This window comes from Aquarana catesbeiana, linkage group LG03 (assembly GCF_042186555.1).
Source record: "Aquarana catesbeiana isolate 2022-GZ linkage group LG03, ASM4218655v1, whole genome shotgun sequence".
NCBI lineage: Eukaryota > Metazoa > Chordata > Amphibia > Anura > Ranidae > Aquarana > Aquarana catesbeiana.
In genome coordinates, this window is record NC_133326.1 from 549,425,672 (window position 1) to 549,446,115 (window position 20,444).

The 20,444-nt window shown below is 40.4% G+C and overlaps 1 protein-coding gene across 5 annotated transcripts in view; it reads left to right on the forward strand.

The window, feature by feature from the left end:
* The window catches only part of CACNA2D4 (calcium voltage-gated channel auxiliary subunit alpha2delta 4), a 374,858-nt gene that overhangs the window by 345,092 nt on the left and 9,322 nt on the right, over window positions 1–20,444 (forward strand). For 4 of the 5 annotated variants that reach the window (XM_073621591.1, XM_073621594.1, XM_073621592.1 and 1 more), the window contains 6 exons: window positions 4,088–4,163; window positions 6,366–6,418; window positions 10,479–10,534; window positions 12,628–12,648; window positions 16,654–16,771; window positions 18,911–19,028. In XM_073621591.1, the coding sequence (XP_073477692.1) occupies window positions 4,088–4,163; window positions 6,366–6,418; window positions 10,479–10,534; window positions 12,628–12,648; window positions 16,654–16,771; window positions 18,911–19,028 (442 nt within the window). The remainder of the gene's footprint in view (window positions 1–4,087; window positions 4,164–6,365; window positions 6,419–10,478; window positions 10,535–12,627; window positions 12,649–16,653; window positions 16,772–18,910; window positions 19,029–20,444) is intronic. The other variant, XM_073621593.1, reaches the window with a different exon arrangement.

The window sequence follows — 20,444 nt, forward strand, 5'->3', positions numbered from 1 at the left end:
CAAACAACGAATGGTCCCTGAACCTACAAGTCTTCAATCTCCTGACCCAAACTTGGGGAATTCCAGAAATCGATCTGGCAGCAACACAAAGTGTCAGAGGTTCCTTTCAAGAGTGGCATACCCATCTGCGGAGGGAGTGGACTGCCTTCTCCATCAGTGGAACTTCCAATTGGGGTACATATTTCCAACGCCTTTGATTGCGAGGTTCCTATCAAAGCTCAGGAGATCTTCGGCATCAGTGATATCGATCATTCCTTTTTGGCCCAGGAGGCCTTGGTTTACGACTCTGCTACAGCTCAGTCTGGGGGACCCAGTACCTCTTCCATTATCACAAGATCTTCTTCACCAAGGTCAGTTCCTCCATCCAGCCCCAGAGAAGCTCCATCTGATGGCCTGGATGTTGAGAGGATTAGGTTCCTAGAGCAAGGCTGCTCACAGGAGGTCATTTCAACATTACTCCAGGCTAGGAAATACACGACTAATGTCACTTATGACAGAATATGGGACAAGTTCGTGTCTATGGCCCAGAAGAATGGTTGGGACCCTTTATCTTCGGAAGTGCCGCAAATTTTAGAATTCCTTCAAGCAGGTTATCCAGAGGGCTCAATTCAAGTACACTCAAAGTACAAGTTTCAGCTTGAAGAAGACCGACTTTCCCAGCATGGGTTTTATCGATAGTCCTGAAAACCCTATCAGAGTCTCCTTTCCATCCAGCTGATTCAATCACACTATGGAACTTAACTTTAAAACTAACAATTCTTACAGCTATCACTTCTGCTAAAAGAGTTTCGCAAATACAGGCGTTCATGATTTCAGAGCCATACATGGTCTTTTACCCAGACAGGGTGGTACTGAAACCTTCAGACCAATTCACTCCAAAGGTGTCATCATCCTTCCATTACAATCAAGAAATCAATCTTCCATCATTTACAGATAATCAAGGCCAACCACATGCTTTGGATGTTAAGACTACTATTAGAAATTATCTATCAGCTACAGTCTCTTTCAGGAAGACCGAAAGTCTATTAATGATCCCCCATGGGGGGAGAAGAGGCCAGATGGCATCATCCCGCACCATCGCATCTTGGTTGGTCAAGACAATCAAGAAAGCTTATGACATTCAGAATCTGCCGGTACCCGGAGGCATCAGGGCTCATTCAACAAGGGCAGTGGCAGCTTCCTGGGCAGCGTATTGCAGAGTATCTCCCGAGACAATTTGCAGGACAGCTACCTGGTCCTCCAGGTATGCTTTCATGTCCCACTATAGAGTGGATTTGGCTCAGTTATCAACGGTAGATTTTGGAAGAGCCGTCGTTCGAGCCAATTCTTCAGCTATATAATAAACACTACTACTTTAACTTGCACCCACCTGACTGGCGAGTTGTTATTTCCCAGTGTGTGCTGCCATGATGCATCAGGAAAACGGAAAATTGTATACTCACCTTTCCTTTCCTGACGCATCCCCATGGCAGCACACAGCATGCCACCCCTTCTTTAGGATGATAGTTACAGAGAATGAAGTGGGGTTGCCTCTCCTTCAAATTTATAGCTAACCAATCCTGTCAGGTTGAGGAGGCGGAGTCACAACCCAGTGTGTGCTGCCATGGGGATGCGTCAGGAAAGGAAAATTACGGAAAGGTGAGTGTACAATTTTCCGTTTTCTTAGCCATTTAGTCTTTTATCCAGCCTGTGGTTCTCCATCCTCCTTCTGAATTTGGTCCCAGTTAAATTTATGAAGACTGCATCCACTTACTACTTCGACCTCTACTAAAACATTCCCTGTGTTACATGAATAAAATAAACTGCCACATACGGAGATGTTTTATTACCTCCAAGATTAAAAATATTTCCCTACAGATATCTGTGTGCATATGGTTCAAGTGTTTCTGTTCCTCTGATCCACACACAAAAGGTATACTCTCCAAACTCTATCTTCATCTGTTGTACAACCTGCCCACCCCTCTACTATTACATGTTGGCACATGGATGGACCACAGATTTAGAGGTCTCCTTGTAAGTGGAAGACTGGAGCGAAGTATAGCAGTCCACCATATTGGCTTTACAAAACATTTTAGCTTTGGAAACTGTTTATAAGGTGCTCTCCAGATGGTATCTTGTCCCAGGTGGGAAAACCAAATTATCTCTCCATGTGTTTTCTAGGATGTGGAAAACACAGAATTTATCTTCACATTTGGTGGGCCTGCCCTATCGTGGCTGCATTCTGGTGTGCAGCTTTTTGGATGTTATTGCAGCTATTTGGTACCACCATTCAACCGAAACCCCTAGTGGTGCTTTTGAAAAGGCTCCCTCCGCTCTGTTCTTCCTGAATACAGTAAAACCTTGGTTTGAGAGTAACTTGGTTTGAGTGCGTTTTGCAAGACAAGGAAAATTTTTTTAAAAATGTTGACTTGATATACAAACGATTTCTTGATATACAAGTAGTGTCATGTCACAACTGAGTATAAAAGAGAAGAGAGGTGCCTCTAAGTGTAGCAATATGGTTACATTTAATGAAGGTACAACATTTAGCAAATCACATGGCTGATGATTTAAACAGGCACATCTAAGTATGCAGGCATCCAGGGGAAAAGCTGTCCACATACACCATCCTCCACACCACCATCAATGTCATCCCTTCAACAAGAGCTTGAAGCCTCGCTTTCAAATCGCTCTACTGGAAGGTAGTCTTCCCGGTCACGATTGCAGACCGAGAGCGGTGAGAGTCGGCGGTGTGGACAGCTTTACCCCGGACGCCTGCATACTTAGATGTGCCGTTTTTAATCATCAACCATGTGAGTTGCTAAATGTTGTACCTTCATTAAATGTAACCATATTGCTACACTTAGAGGCTCCTCTCTTCTCTTTTATACACTGTAGTCCTGCTGGATTTTGCTTCTAATCCCCTTGTGGAGGCTGCCATCACATTGCTATAATCTTTTTATATGGACTATAAACTGAAGGACTTATGACTAAATGGTTGTGGAACGAATCATTCGAGTTTCCATTATTTCTTACAGGGAAATTCGCTTTGATATACAAGTGCTTTGGATTACAAGCATGTTTCCAGAACGAATTATGCTTGCAATCCAAGGTTTTACTGTAATGTGATTTGTATATTATTTTTCAGTAAAGTGTATAAGGTGTACTCTTTTGTTATACATAAAGGATGTTAAAAAAAAGAAAAGGCTTCCTCCTGACTTAACCTCGGTTGAAATTAAGCTTTTATTCCAAATGAATACTTCATCTAAAAAAAAAATTGCTAGTGCCTGGAAAATATCTATGCTTTGTCTTCCAGTCACTAAACAAAAAGAACTCAAGTTATAGTAAACACAATGATTGAAGCGACCTTATAGGACAGAACCCTAAAATATTTTAAAATTTGGCACCCAATTTTGATACTTCTCTCTCCGAAACATGATTTTTAAATATCATCCATTCACCATGCTCCTGCGCCAGGCAGTTCGGTCCCACTGTTTCCTGGGGTCCCCTTCCTTTTTTCCCTACTAAGATCCTGACCCTTTTCTGTCCCCCCCCCCCCTTTTTTTTCTTTTCCACTTTTTCAAGCCTGGTTTTTTCAGTCTCCCCAACCTGCATTGCCCATTGGTTTTGTGGAGCTATAGTCATTATGTATTCTGATATTGCACTCAATCTCACTCCCTGTGTGGGGACAATGTCAATTTTTGCATACGACTCCAAATGCTATGTCTAAAATTCCTGGAAACCTTCAAAAAATGTTTTCAATAAGATAAAAAGCCTTCCTTGTGTTTGAGTCCCAGACTAAAATTATGTCATCAGTCTGCTGCTGGCAGAAGGTAGCATTTCCTCAGCCTCCTCACTCTCAGTGATCAGACTACAAAATTATATCTTGGTAGCAAGTCACAAGGTGAGAGGCTACAGCAGGGGCTGATCTGTTTCAGATATTTGTGAACATTGCCCTGTATGTCCTATAATAGTGAGCAGTGTAATACTGTTGGGGTGATGTGTCCATAGAAATTTTGGACTTTTCACAATGGCTGTCTATGAAAAAAAGAATAAACTTGCTGTTTGGCAACCCTAACTTGTGCCACGTCTGGTTCTTTTCTTACAGGGTGACGTTGTACGATTACCAGGCGATGTGTAAACACCCCTATCACCATCACAGTGGAGGCCGCACTCTACTTAATGTAAGATGATATGTAGGACAAGATGGTTGGTCACATAGAAAACTGCTGGGGCAGACATGAACATGGCATGACAATGGCCAATCAGCCGTTCAGGAACTACAAGGTCAAACTAACCCTGCCAGTTGCTGTGCTGGTACTTGTAGTTCCTCAACCACTGGAAGGAGACAGTGTGCCGTAAGAAGTGTATATCAACAAAATGGCAGCAAAGCGTGTTTTTACAAATTATGACCATGATTCTGAATTCAAAGCCATGATGGATGTATTGGGTATCTGGAAATTAAGACTTAAGCCTGGTACACACGATGAGACTATCAGACCAATGATCATCTGTTGTTTTGTTGTTTTTTTTTTTGCATGCTAGTATCATATCGAAAATGAATTCTAGAGTTAAAGTAGAACTATAGGAAAAAAATGTATGTAAAAATTTACTCACCCTACGGGGACACAGACCGCTTTAAAAATTGTCAGGTGTTCTTATTTTTTTAAATTCTTTATTTAACTGGGTAGAACATGTGCAAATACAGAAAACCCAACAGGGTACAATACAATGAGAATACCAGCTGTACATCTCTATATCCATTCTTTTACACAATCATGAGAGCACTTTACCTGAAGTCTCCTAGTGGAGTAGAGGCAGGATGTATGCAGGATGTATGTCTGATGAGTAGGAGTCCTCTGCACCCTGCATTACCCCTTTAATTTTCCTGGCATGTGCCGTATTTTAAGGGAGTAGTTGAGGGAATGGAGCCGGTTCTGACCGACCCATAAATGTCGATATCTGATGTACTAACATCGGATAGGATCAGAACAGAAACAGAAGCAAAAGGTGTTGAAAAGACAGAGAGGAGGAAGAGAGAGTGGGGGGGGGGGGAGGAGGGTTGGAGAAGAAATGGGGGAATAGAGGGGTGGAGGAGAGGAAAAAAAAAAACAAGGGGGACCCCTGTCCAGTCACAGCCAATCCACCCGGGGTTTTTTTCCAGTTATTCCCCTTCAAGGGGGTCGGTTCACTAGCTGTCCGTATTCCTCGGGATAGATAAACTTGAGCCAGAAATACCATTTTTTGAAGAATTTCCCATTTTCATTCTCTTTTTCCGTGGCCATCAAGTCCTCCATTGCATGTATGTCTGCTACTCTTTTTATTTTTATTTTAATTATGTTTATTGCGTTTCCAGTACAAACAAACACATACAACACAAGTGCTATGATACAACGTATTACAATTCAATCAATTATAATACATTTCTATGGGGGTAAGGTGTGTATTACATCAGTAGTCATCACGGTGGTGCGTGCACCCCATTCCCGACTCGCAGCCTCATAGGGATTGAAAACCCTCTCCAGTTCGATCTACAAGACCCCAACTCATATCATCGCAAATTATTGCCCAGTCTTAATTAGGCCGTTTCTGGCTCAGCTAACCAGTTACGCCAGACCTTTTCATATTTCATTGGGCATCCCCTATTCGTATATGTGTCCTTATATAGGGGGAGATTATCATTGACCAAACGTTTCCATTGCATCAAAGAGGGAGGGTTGGGTTTCTTCCATTGCATGGCAATATTCTTCCGGGCGTCTGCTACTCCTCTTTTTAACCATGCAGCCACCGTCAGAGGCTGGGTCTGTTTTCAATGCAGTGGGATGCAGCTTTTTGCTGCCGTGAGCAAGAATGGCAGTATGGATTTCCTGTAGCTCTTGGTTGGGATCTTGTGATGATGCAGAAGGAAGAACTCGGGGGAGTCCGGCAACACCCGATCTGTTAACTTTTGGAGGATACGGTGCACCTCTGTCCAAAAGGGCCGTACCAGCCTGTCAGGTGTTCTAATCCATCTCCACTCTATTCAAAACTAAAAAAAAAAAAGTTTTGCCTTTAGTTTTACTTTAAGAAAATTCCCGTAAGACAGAATACAACTTTCCACCATGATGTAATGTATTGTACTGTATTGCAATGAATTCTTTAAATTCTGAGCATGTGCGGTCTTGGTCACTCTATTTTTTTACGGATGAATACTATACTGATCAAACAAAAATCATTCATTCTGTTATCGTACGAGAATTTTTTTTTGTGCATGTTTTTTTTCGCATGAACTGTCATGATCAGCTCAGTTTTTCATCCAATTATCTCATCATGTGTACTACGCATTATTCATGACAACGTTACTGGGGCTCCTTGGCACTAATCTCATCTTTTTTTGTCTTTTTCAGCCTCTTTTTGCATTAATATCGGCTGCCCAGTGGCTTCTTAGCAACCTGGTCGTGTAAGTGTCTGATATGTATTTAAAGATTCAGGAACTCCATTCAGAGTCAATAATTTATTTTGGAGTTTGTGTATCTGTTTCTCCCACAAGGGTGAGATTTCCCCGCATTATTTTTGTGTCTCTGCCCCTCTCACAATAGTAAAATTTCCCAGCAGTAGTTGATGCCTTTCCAACAAAGCCATCGCTCTGTGGCATTTGGACATACCTGTGAATTCTGGTAGGGAGATATAAGATGTGATTCAGCTGGTAAACACGCACAGAAAACTACAAATTGTTATAATGTGCCACACAGCAAATTGTTATTCAGATTAATTACAAAGGGATCTTTACCTTTCTCATCTGAAGATTTAGGGTTCTGATGATATAAATCGAATGATTGTGTCTTTATTCAATCAATGTAGCTATGTTAATTTAGGCAGGAATGTTTACAGACACCACCAGACTGGAATTTTTATTTTCTCCTATTTCCTCACAAATGTGGCATTTCCCAGCTGGGCAATTGTCAGAGACAGGTCTGCACACAAAGCAAAGGAAAATTCCTAATTGTTCTTTATTCTTAACTAGTTAAAAAAAGGATTGTTTTCAATAACCACCTATAGTTTCCAACTAAATGTGGCAGAGTCAGAGTATTTTTAGCAGGTTCACATATGAAGTAATTTATGTACCTTTTGATGTAACATATTTATTTTCACACGGTGTCAATAAACCCTATGCTCTCTTCTTTCTGGCAGCAGATACAAAGCTCATTGTTAAACTGTCAAACATTTAATGCAGCTGCATCTTTCCTGGTAATATTAGGCTCGATTCACACCTATGCATGTTGCTTTTGAGCGTTTTTGGAGGTTTTTTTTTCATGCTTGGCACGTTTTTGAGCAGCGTTTTTGCGGCGTTTTTGCCGCGATTTGCGTTTTTTTTTTTTGTTTTTTTTTTTCGTTTTTTTTTACAGTCTTAAAAAAAATTACCAAAAAAAAAAAAAAAAACGGCAAAAACGCACCAAAAACGCACCAAAAACACTGCAAAAACGGTGCACTTGCGTTTTTGATGCTTGTCCATTGAAATCCATTACATGCAAAACGCTGCTTTTTGCATGAAAAAAAGTCCCCGACCCTTTCCAAAAACGAAGAGATACAAAAAAGCATTGATGTGAACATGTTCCATAGGAACCCATGTTAAAAAATTCCCATGCATTTCTGCAAAATGCAAAATGCATCAAAAAACGCGCTAGTGTGAATGGAGCCTAACAGCTCTCAGCAACCCATCAGAGATCAATGTAATTACAACCAAGAAGGAGGCTTCATTAAGCAAAAAAAGTGGCTTCAGCTTTCAGAAACTGCAGCCTCTAGATGGCAGGGTATCTCTGTTTAATACTGTAATTGTCTGATACAATTCTAGTATTAAAAAAAATGAAAATATTTTTTTAAAGAAACGTAGAGCCTTGTCAGCCAGTAATAAATAAATTAGAGCAGCGTTTGTTAAAACAGTGTACCAAATAAATAATCATGGATTTTGTGGAATCTCTGTAATGAAAACTTTCTATAAAACCACTGAACAAAAAAAAAAAATGCAACCACAAAGTACATCCTTACATGCCCTTTAAAAACAGTCAAAGTTTTAACTAACACATACAGATGCCACAAAATTTAGCTGGGATCCAGGCTTTCATGACTTCTGGGCAGCCAAGAGATGGACAAGTTTCTTATAATATTCACAAACATTGATAAAAATATTCACATTAATCACTTCAGCCCCGGAAGAATCTACCCCCTTCCTGACCAGAGCACTTTTTGCGATTCGGCACTGCGTCGCTTTAACTGATAATTGTGTGGTCGTGCGACGTTGTACCCAAACAAAATTGACGTCCTTTTTTTCCCCACAAATAGAGCTTTCTTTTGGTGGTATTTAATCCCCTCTGCGGTTTTTATTTCTTGCGTTATAAACAAAAAAAGAACGACAATTTTGAAAAAAAAACGCATTATTTTTTACTTTTTGCTATAATAGATATCCCCCAAAAATATATAAAAAAAAGTTTTTTTTTCTTCAGTTTAGGTCGATATGTATTCTTCTACATATTTTTGGTAAAAAAAAAATCGCAATAAGCGTATATTGATTGGTTTGCGCAAAAGTTATAGCATCTACAAAATAGGGGATAGATTTATAGCATTTTAATTTTTTTTTACTAGTAATGGTGGCGATCTGCGATTTTTATCGTGACTGCGACATTATGGCGGACACATCGGACAATTTTGACACGTTTTTTAAACCATTGGCATTAATACAGCGATCAGTGCGATTAAAAATGTATTGATTACTGTAAAAATGTCACTGGCAGTGAAGGGGTTAACACTAGGGACTAGTGAAGGGGTTAACTGTGTTCCCTGGGAGGTGATTCTAACTGAAGGGGGAGGGACTAACTACAGGAAGTGACAGATCGTGGTTCCTAGCTATTAGGAACACACAATCTGTTACTCCTGTCAGAGCAGAACAGGGAAGTGTGTATTTACACACACTAGTCCCTGTTCTGTGTCTCCAGGTCACAATCGCTCGTGGCCGGCGGTCATCGCGACCGTCGGCCACGAGCATCGGCACCTCCGCTGTGCAGCCGGCGCGAGCGTGCCTGCTATCCAGACCCCACGAGCCAACGTATAGTTACATGGTTTCGCGCAGGGGAGCCAACCTGCCGCAGTAAAACTGTGGCGGGTGGTCTGAAAGCAGTTAAAGGATAACTCCACTTTCGTGGGGAAAAAAAATAGCGAAAAAAGAAAAAATAATATAGCGCATATAATTGCGACACTAATCATATTGTAATCGAATGTTATTAAAAATTACCTTTCCTTTTCAATCTGCAATCAATGTAATTTTCTGAGAATACATTGCGATATGGCTACCTAGGGTTGTTCTGTACACAGAGTGTGTATTGACCACTCACCAGAAACATAATTTCCTGCTTGTGTGATTGGCTCACCAATTTTCCCAGAATTCTGCCTAAGATACAAGAAAGATTTCAGGCATCCCCCAAAAATGTCATTTTTTGAGATACTTTCAATAGGAACACGTCTAAAGGGAGGCAGGCTCAGCAGATTTTCTCTTCAGTGCCCTTCAGCTCTACACCTGACAGTTAATTATGAAACAACTCCCATTACACTCAGGCACAGAGAAATGCACATGGATTTCTTCAGAATAACAAAAGGTAGGAATCTGCAGCTAAGTTTGTTATAATCCTTGCAATGTACACAGATCACCCAGGGGGGAATGATTTTTTTCCCAACAAAAGTGGAGTTACGCTTTAAAGAGACCTGCTATTTGTTGGCATGGCAAAAAAAGTTTCCAAGAAGATTATATGTGCATTTAATGGATTTTATTCTTGTTATTTGGCTTGTGTAGACATGGAAAAGCCCCGATAGTCCTGGAAGTTAAAGGGGTTGTAAAGGTAATTTTTTTTTTTTTTTTAAATAACAAACATGTTATACTTACCTTCACTGTGCAGCTCGTTCTGCACAGAGTGGCCCCGAACCTGGTCTTCTGGGGTCCCTCGGCGGCTGTTTCAGCTCCTCCCCGCAAGCATTAACCACCTTAATGCGAGCTCCCTCGCATGGTGGTTAGTGCTTGCGGGCGCGCTCCCGTGATACAGCCGGCGGCTATAGCCGCTCACTGTATCACTCGGCCCCGCCCCCCAGCGCGCCGCGTCATTGGATGTGATTGACAGCAGCGCGAGCCAATGGCTGCGCTGCTTCCAATCCATCCACTGTAGCCAATCAGCGGCCAGGGTGAGCGGAGGAATAGCTGTCGGGAACGCGAAGCTGACTTTCGAGGCGTCAGGTAAGTAAAACGGGGGGGGCTGGGGGCGGCGGTATTGTCAGAAGTTTTTTCACCTTAATGCATAGAATGCATTAAGGTGAAAACATTTTTACCTTTACAACCCCTTTAAGATGCTGCAAAAAACTATTCACGCTATATGGGTATCATCGCCCGTGTGAAAAAAGGCCAAAAAAAGTTTAACAAATCAGATTACCTTTGAAAAGTAAAAATTCACCTTTCCCCTCACACATCTTTTGTCTTGCAGGTTTGTCCTGGAGTTCAGTTTATGTCCCTTCTGGTCATCGGAGAACACTGCAGAAGGTAGAGCTCTCCATACTGATCCTGTCCTTTTGGAGCACTTGAGCAATAACTGTGTATTAGTGCAGACCTCCTTTATAGGGATGAGCTTTGATTTCGAGTCGAACATCTGGTGTTCGCCGAACAGCGAATTTTGTGGGGCGTTTACAGCAAATTTGAGCGCCCCATAATGCACTGCAAGACCGCAGTGCATTGCTGTATGATGATTGGCAAAAGCATACACCTGACCTGCATGCTTTGGCCAATCACAGCACGCTCCTCAGTGAGAGCCATAATTGGCCAAAGGCAGGGTGCACACAACACCGTATAGTGTGTTATAGTGGACGGAGATAGAGTGATTGAGCTAGATTAGGCAAGCAGGTTAGTTAGTGGCAGTGTATTTGTTTCAAATACACTTCAGGCGGTGTACACAGTATATAATACAGTGTAGTACGGTGTTTAAAAAAAAAAAAAAAAACCTATCATGTCTGGATGGCCTCCAAGGAGAGGCAGACGCTCACAGGCCATTAAAAGGGCAAGCAGTCTCTGAAATAATAATGCAGGGACCGTTCCTGCACCCAACAAGAGTAACTGTGAGGGGTTACTGTGTTCTGGCACCACCAACACCTAAGGCCCAATTTTTCAGCAGAGTATATAGTGCAGTTCGTATAGTATATATACTGCAGTTCAGAGTGTAGTATATATAACACAGTGCAGGGTATATAGTGCAGTGTACAATATATAATATACTGTATTGAAGTGGTTAAGGGGAGCCGTATGACAGAATTAAGAAAAAAAACCTGCATGGGTTCCCCCCCATCCATACCAGGCCCTTTAGGTCTGGTATGGATTTTGGGGGGGGACTCCCATGCCATTTAAAAAAAAAAAAAAAAACTTGCCGTGGAGTTCACCTTAATATCCATACCAGACCCGAAGTGGGGGGGGACCCAAATTATTTTTTATGTATATTGCCGGGATCTGGCAATACATTACAGCCATGAGCAATTTTAAATGACATTTTTTCCTTTAGAAATGTCATTTTGCTGCAGTACGTTTCTAAACATGGGGAAAATGCAGACTAAGGGGACCCCCCAGGCACGATATTTAAAGGGATATTTCATGTTTATTGTTTCGTATAGTATATATACTGCAGTTCAGAGTATATAGTGCACTCGGTGTAGTATATATAATACAGTGCAGGGTATATAGTGCAGTGTACAATATATAATATACTGTATTGAAGTGGTTAAGGGGAGCCCTATGACAGAATTAAGAAAAAAACCTGCATGGGTTTCCCCCGTCCATACCAGGCCCTTTAGGTCTGGTATGGATTTCGGGGGGGACTCCCATGCCATTAAAAAAAAAAAAAAAAAAAAAAATTGCCATGGCGTTCACCTTAATATCCATACCATATGTATATTGCCGGGATCTGGCAATACATTACAGCCGTGAGCAATTTTAAAGGACATTTTTTCCTTTAGAAATGTCATTTTGCTGCAGTACGTTTCTAAACATGGGAAAATGCAGACTAAGGGGACCCCCAGGCACGATATTTAAAGGGATATTTCATGTTTATTGTTTCACTTTAAGCATTCTTAAAATCACTGTTCCTGAAAAAATGTCCGTTTTACAAACTTTTTTTTGCATTGATACATGTCCCCTGGGGCAAGACCCGGGTCCCCATACACTTTTTAGGGCAATAACTTGCATATAAGCCTTTAAAAACAAGCACTTTTGATTTTTCATGTACGTGTCCCATAGACTTTAACGGTAATTTGGCTCATCCCTTCTCCCATATCAGATCATGGCTCCTTTAGCTCATAATATACCTGAGCTGTACATATACAAATATTAACCTAATTTATTGAAGGGACCTGGTAACTGCTAATGTCACCCAGATGTATGGAGGTGGGACTTTGCTTAGAAGTCATGTTTGGGGTGTGGATTTTTAGTGTCTTTTTCTTGGAATGATTCTAGGAGGGCATGATGTGTAGTAGTTATTGCCACATGTGATTCATGATATCCCATCATCTCTCCTCATCTCTTTCATCAACCCTCCTCTCATGTGAACTCATCGACTCCCTTATTCATCATGTGACCCGCCATGTGACCTCCAGCAAAATCCTTTTTTCATCACTGTAAGTATAAGAGGGTGGTATGATAATCAAGGGCATCCCTTATCTCAATGTATTTAAAAGTCACAGTATCATATTTTTTAACATCACCAAAACTTTTTTTTATATTAAAGTGATTGTAAAGCTTTCTTTTCTTTTTTTTTTTTTTTAATAACAAACATGTTATACTTACCTGCCTTGTGCAATGGTTTTGCACAGAGCAGCCCAGATCCTCCTCTTATGTGGTCACCCGCCAGAACGTCTGGCTCCTCCCCCTCGCCGAGTGCCCACCATAGGAAGCTGCTATTTAGACATACAGCCCAGCTCTCTGCTCACAGATTTTGACTGACCGAAGCGGGAGCCAATGGCTCCCGCTGCTTTGAGCCAAGCCTGTGGGAGCAGGGAGAGGGGAGAAGAGCTACTGCAGATGCGCACAGTGCTGGATCCAGATTGGGCCCAGATGAGTATTTAGAGGGGGGCTAGGGGGGGGGGGAGGGGGTTCTGCTACTATTAAAAGTTTTTTTTTTTTGTACCCTAATGTAGAAAATACATTAAGGTAAAAAAAAAACTTTCACTTTTACAACCACCTTACACTCCCTCCAGATGTAAGTTGTACTTGGAGATGCTGTCCTGTAAGCTTATGGACAAGAGGGGGCAGCACATAGTTGGGCTTACAGGAGCTCAGAGTAGATGTTACAAGGGTTTTGACGTTAACTAGCAGACCAAAGAGCAAGAATGAGGAGGGGAAGTGGGGCAGATCTGCAGAATTGCAGTCTGTGTAAGCCGTAGAAGCACAGCAGGAGATCATATGAGTATGACCTTACTTTTCAGCTATTGAAACAATTTGTGTATTCAAGTCAGGGCTTTGATGTGCTCTGTAAGCTAAACTGTTACTTGACCTCTCGATAACTTTACAATCTGCATGAATAAATTCCAGACATGTCACAATATACAGCAGCAGAATTCAGTTTCAGAAAAGCCATCCTTGAGCTCTAGTTCAATGATTTTTCCTAGACTGAGATGATGTCATCAGTCTGCTGCAGGCAGGAGAAAGCATTTCCTCAGTCTCCTCTCCCCCCGGTGATCAGATTGCAACATTGTAACTTTTTAGCAAGAATTGTACAAACACCAGGATTTACATAATTGTGTCATCTGTGAGCTGGCATCTCAGTCCAGAAAATAGACGGTGACCCTGTTTCCTACCTCTGTGATCTCTAAGGCTCGATTCACACCTATGCATGTTGCTTTTGGGCGTTTTTGGAGGTTTTTTTTTCATGCTTGCCACGTTTTTGAGCAGCGTTTTTGAGGCGTTTTTGCCGCGATTTGCGTTTTGCGTTTTTTTTTTTTTTTTTACAGTTTTTTTTTACAGTCTAAAAAAAAAATTAAAAAAAAAAAAAAAAAAAAAAATGGCAAAAACGCATCAAAAACGCTGCACTTGCGTTTTTGATGCTTGTCCATTGAAATCTATTACATGCAAAACGCTGCTTTTTGCATGAAAAAAAGTCCCCGACCCTTTCCAAAAATGCAGAGAAACAAAAAGGCATTGATGTGAACATGTTCCATAGGAACCCATGTTAAAAAATTCCCGTGCATTTCTGCAAAATGCAAAATGCATCAAAAAACGCGCTAGTGTGAATGGAGCCTTAGAGAGGTAATAATTACCTGTTGTCCAAAACTTCAGAGATATTGGAAAGGGGTTCTGACTACTATAAGATTTATTTTCAGGTTACTTTAGCACAGGATCCAGGGATATGTTTTTTGAACATGGACGAGGCTACTTTACCAGAAAATACATGTGTGTCTATTACTCGAGTGTTCTTTCAACCCCGCAAATGAATTGCTCAAAAATGGTTATCCCCCTATTCCCCCACCTTGGAGGAACTCAAAACAAAAATAAATCATACTTTATCTAAGGAAAAACAAATTTACCAACAAACTGCCCAAATAAATTTGAAAACATTTGGAATAGGTGGCTTGTAAGGTTTATCTCCGACTTCATTAATTATGAATAGATTATGATCTTAAAAAAGGGGGAGACTGGCTGGTGTATCCTATATTGGAAAGTACCTTGGGGATTTATAATGATCAGCCAGTTATTTTATTGTTTTTGGCTGTATGAAATATATGCAGGATTTAGAAGGAATTTTTTTTTGTCTTGTTTTAGTGCTTGGTATATTTATATTGGATTTTTTCTTCTTATAATAAAAATGATTTAAGATGTTATTTGGATAATTACATTTCTGGGAGGTTTATAATTATATTGACATTTAATTGTAACTGAGAGACTGGATTGCACGATTGTTGGTATTGTAAAAGAAATGTCTAAAAACGAATAAAAATGATTGCAGAAAAATAAATACCTGTTGTGTTATCATGACACATTACTTGGTATGCTGCAATTTACAGGAAAAAATGTATCCGACAGGTCCACTTTAATAACTATATTTACATATTCATTACGTCACTCATTCTGGTGGCAGGTTGCCCACTCATATCCTGCACCCCATAGACTATTTTTTTGGCAAGAGAATAGCACTGTCTGTGCCAAATTTTAACCATATCTAGGAACAGTTCTTTTACCAATGACCGCTATAAAGTATCTTAAAGTCCAAATAAACTTTATTCCATCTCCCGTCATATGAACTGTGCAGTTGGTGAAGGAAGGAATCAAAAATCTTCAGGCTTGGTTCACACTTATGCAAATTGGATGTGGCTTTTCCCCGCATCCAATTCGCATGACAGGAGAGTGTGGTTCACACACCTCCAGGGTGGCCGCGGTCCACATTTGGAAAGGGTCCTGTGTGTCTTTGGCTTCGAATCAGGTGCGAATTCATGCAGAAATTCTGACCTGGTTCGCACCTGAATCGGTGAACAGGGACGCACCGGATCCCCTGTTGTGAGCTACGGCTGCAGCTAGTGTGAACCCAGCCTAAGACTGCACATTTGCAATAGCAGAGTTTGTATTATGCTCTATCTAGCAGAACTATGAGTAGTTCTTACTCTTGGCCCGTGTGTATGTTGAAGCCTCTTGAAGGGCCACATGTACAAAAAAAAGACAAATTATGGCATGTCCGTGAAATGTAGCTTCACTGCTGCACTCAAGAAAAAAAATCAATATGTTTATTTTGTCCAAATCTTATTTTTATGGTTCCCTGAGTGGAAAAAAAAAGGAAGAACTCATGGGAATAACCGTAAGAGAAAAAAAAGAAGGTAGGCAGGAGAGCTTTTATAGTGTAGTATTGAGTTAAGATTAGGAACAGGTAATCTATTCAGCAAAAAATTAAATAGTGAGGGATTGTAAATTACATCTTAGAAGCTTATGAATGACCATAGGTGACTTGAGTACATAACCTGCGATAAACACTTGTGGATAATATATCTGTCTGCATGCAGATGTTTGGTATGGTCACCCTCAATGCTCGAGGTAGCCCAATTCTAGGTCCACTTGGGAGACATCAGTATTTTATCATGGAGTTGTAGGGAATAGACAAAATAAATAGCAGAGACACCCATGGAGGAATGGAATGCGCAATAGTGTAGACCGCAAAGTAACTAAGAATTTTTTTTAGAAAACCAATGTAGATGTTCTAAATAAATATTTATTCATTACGTGTGAGTCCACACACCATCCTTCCATGGACACCACTGCTAGCAGTCAAACAGCATAAAAAGACCTTTGTTTTTTTTTACATTTGCAGCAGCCCTATTCTACATCTTAAGTGGACCCAGGATTGTGACCGACCATCCCAACATCTGCATGGAAATAGACATATTTTCCACAAGTGTTCATCATAGGTTGTGTACATCATTCACCTATGATCATTTATAATCTTGTCAGATGTAAGATACAATACCTTGCAGTTGCAAAATTTGCAGTCCGGTGTAAAGACACCTTTGGACCATTTGCAGCAACAAAGTGTTATCTGTTTATCAACTGCTAGTGAAGGATTTTGCTATGCGGCTCTTTCATACACAAAAGTTGGAGTTTATGAAATGTATACCCACCTGTCTTCATTCTTCTATCTCCAGCTCACAAGCACAAAAAGCATGACATGCTACAGCCCTGCGACACCGAATACCCAGCCTTCATACATGAAACCTCAATCCAGGAGGCCAATGGACTCATCGAGTGCGGCGACTGCCAAAAGTGAGTCTTGTCTACCTACAAAGACCAACTTCAAACATTCCATTTACAGGATGGTTGCCCCTTCATTCCAGAGCTCTTTTAATACATCTAGGCAAATCAAGAAAGTTAGTCATTTTTTTCCCCTGCTCCTGCTGTCCTTTGAAGGCTGTACTATCATCTGAGTTTCTGATGATGTAGTCTGCAGACCCAGGGATCTTGGTGTATGCCAAGCTATATCAAGGAAAGTACCCTCAGCACCCTATTCTGCATGGTCCCTAAGCTTGCTTTTGATTGGTCAGTAGGGATGAACAAGAAGATGCCTTCTTTTACACAGGGAAACGTAGTCGCTGTCACCTTCCCCTTCCTCCTTTGAACACTTTCTAAAACAAATAACTGTTTTCCTATTTTTGTCAAGGTCACAATAGTCCGTTGTATTTATTAACAGATGAGCAACATTCTCTCCTATTCAAGTAGATTTCTTCTTCTTTTTTTAACCCTTTTTATTGCAAAAGATAGAAATACAGTTTACTCAATAGAATAATGCTCATTATAAATAGGTATGCAAAAACAGAGCAAGATAATGAAAACAGGTGGAGTTCTTCTTTAAAGGAGAACTTCAGGAATTATTTTCAAGGACTGTGGGTCTTTAGTACAGGTAATATGTAAACTACACCTATCTTTATCCCAATGAACTCTGATGGGATTTCAGCAGTTCCATTATTTGAATTCAATTAGTTCCTGTGATAGAATTCTATGACACCACTAATTTTGTTAAAACAATGAATGGGGACTTGCAGCATTGTGTTACTGGTACAGTTGTGCTCTCGTCCAAGATTTTGGAAAGCCATATCTGGTAAAGGACAGCACAAATATATGTATAACTAACACATTAGACCTACATTACCTCCCACAGTCCTTACCAAAGATTTTTCCTAGAGCTTTCCTTTAATGTCACAGTATAATTGGTATATAAGGCAGTTACATAATGTTCTGTATGTGTTACCTTCACTTCTGGTCTATGCTATGAGTGCCATCTTGTGGCTACCTTGCTGCACTGCAGGCGTTAAACCAAGAGCTGTGTTTAAAGTACATGTAAATCCGAACAATTAATTTCTCTTATTTGTTCCCTTTTGGTCTGTTAAATTTAGCACTAAGAGTATTTTGTTATATGTTCAATAAGTGCAGAAAATACCTGTTGATCCTGCAAGAAATCTTGCGAGCTTGGAACATTGTGTGGTCTCTGCCTCTGCTGCTCTCTTATCAGTTATGTAGTTCACAGGTATCTTCATGGGCTACAAACCTCCCCTTCCCCTATATTATGGAGATGAGGAGAGTGGGAAGTATTTTGTAGTCCTAGCATGCTTCCTATCCTAGTGCAACAATGATGCCTGTCCATAGATACAGAATGGTAAGTGAACGTTGTCACTCTAGGACAGGAAGTATGTTACTGGCAGTATCACAAGGTAAAAATAACAGAACAAAAAGCCTGAAAAAGAATTGCAGCCAGCACATCTAAGGACTGGTTAGCTGCAATATCCTATGCAGGGTGGGTTTAGAGTTTAAAGGGTTCTAGATCAATTTTGTTTTAGGTATATAAATTTTCAGTCTGATATTTTATATATTTTTTTATATGTCTGTAAAATATTAACTTTTCAAAAAAGCATTTTATACAGCATGTACTGTATACATGAATTATACTGGTGTCACAGAACAGTAGGGGTATTCTAAGGAGAGATAAAAGCTGAAGCCCTTTCCTTTAGACTCGCTCCTAAATGGAGCCAACAGGGAGAGAGGAGGGAGAAGGAGATTCATTCATATGTGTGCTGTTGGGCTCTGTAAAACATCAGGCTGTTTTAAGCAAAGCAGCTTAGAATACTCTCTGGTAAACTTGTGAAAATGAGTCTAGAACTTTAGAGACTGGCTGAAGTAGGTAGCTATTAAATAAGTAAGTGCAAGATTACATATTTACTTCACAAAAAATTAAAATATTTTTAAAATGGCATATTTAGTCCATAATAAAATGTATAAAAACAAAGTAATGTACATTTACCTTAAATGACCAAGAAGGCTTTGGTTAGAATAATCCATAATATTATATCCTCTCCCGCCCTTGCATGATACACCCACCTTCTCTGATGTCTCTCTGCTTTTTCTCTGCAGGATGTTCGTCATGCAGCAGGTTGTGAACAGTAATCTTCTCCTTCTTGTCAGCGACTCAGTTTGCGACTGCAACATTTTCTCGCAAGTTTCATTACAAGCCAAAGAAGTTAAATATATCCTTTCCATGTGATTGGTATCATGCAAGCTGACCTTCAATGTACAGGAGCTCCAGCCTGCACAAGCAATATACTGTGCTTCATTCCAGTGATACCGCTCAAAGGCTGATAGCCACTGCTTTTAGCCTAGGATTCATCTCATCCTCCCAATACACTACACAGGATTTAGCCATTCAATTAACATTTCCACACAGTTAAAAAAAAAAAAAAAAAAAGACACCCCAAAGTATACCTAAAGGCCAGCTTCAGGCTCCGTGGTAATAAATATACAGGTTTTGATTGCTGACTTGCTGAAAATGCAAATTTTGGGAGTTGTTAGCAAGCATGACAAGCATGCATCCAGTGAAGCCAGAGCTATCTCTGTGCAATTTTTTCTTTAACCACTTCAGCCCCGGAAGGATTTACCCCCTTCCTGACCAGAGCACTTTTTCCAATTTGGCACTGCGTCGCTTTAACTGCTAATTGCGCAGTCATGCAATGCTGTACCCAAATGAAATTTGCGTCCTTTTCTTCCCCCACAAATAGAGCTTTCTTTTGATGGTATTTGATCACTTCTGCGGTTTTTATTTTTTGCGCTATAAATGGAAAAAGACCAAAAATTTTGAAAAAAAAATATTTTCTACTTTTTGTTATAAAAAAAATCCAATAAACTCAATTTTAGTCATACATTTAGGCCAAAATGTATTCGGCCACATATCTTTGGTAAAAAAAAATGTCAATAAGCATATATTTATTGGTTTGCGCAAAAGTTATAGCGTCTACAAACTAGGGTACATTTTCTGGAATTTACACAGCTTTTAGTTTATGACTGCCTATGTCATTTCTTGAGGTGCTAAAATGGCAGGGCAGTACAAAACCCCCACAAATGACCCCATTTTGGAAAGTAGACACCCCAAGGAAATTGCTGAGAGGCATGTTGAGCCCATTGAATATTAATTTTTTTTGTCCCAAGTGATTGAATAATGACAAAAAAAAAATTTACAAAAAGTTGTCACTAAATGATATATTGCTCACACAGGCCATGGGCATATGTGGAATTGCACCCCAAAATACATTCAGCTGCTTCTCCTGAGTACGGGGATACCACACGTGTGGGACTTTTTGGGAGCCCAGCCGCGTACGAGGCCCCTCATTACCTATCACACTCCTCACTACCTATCACAGTTTTGAAGGCCATAAAATGCCCAGATGGCACAACCCCCCCAAATGACCCCATTTTGGAAAGTAGACACCCCAAGCTATTTGCTGAGAGGCATGTTGAGTCCATGGAATATTTTGTATTTTGACACAAGTTGCGGGAAAGTGACAAATTTTTTTTTTTTTTGTACAGTTGTCACTAAATGATATATTGCTCACACAGGCCATGGGCATATGTGGAATTGCACCCCAAAATACATTCTGTTGCTTCTCCTGAGTAT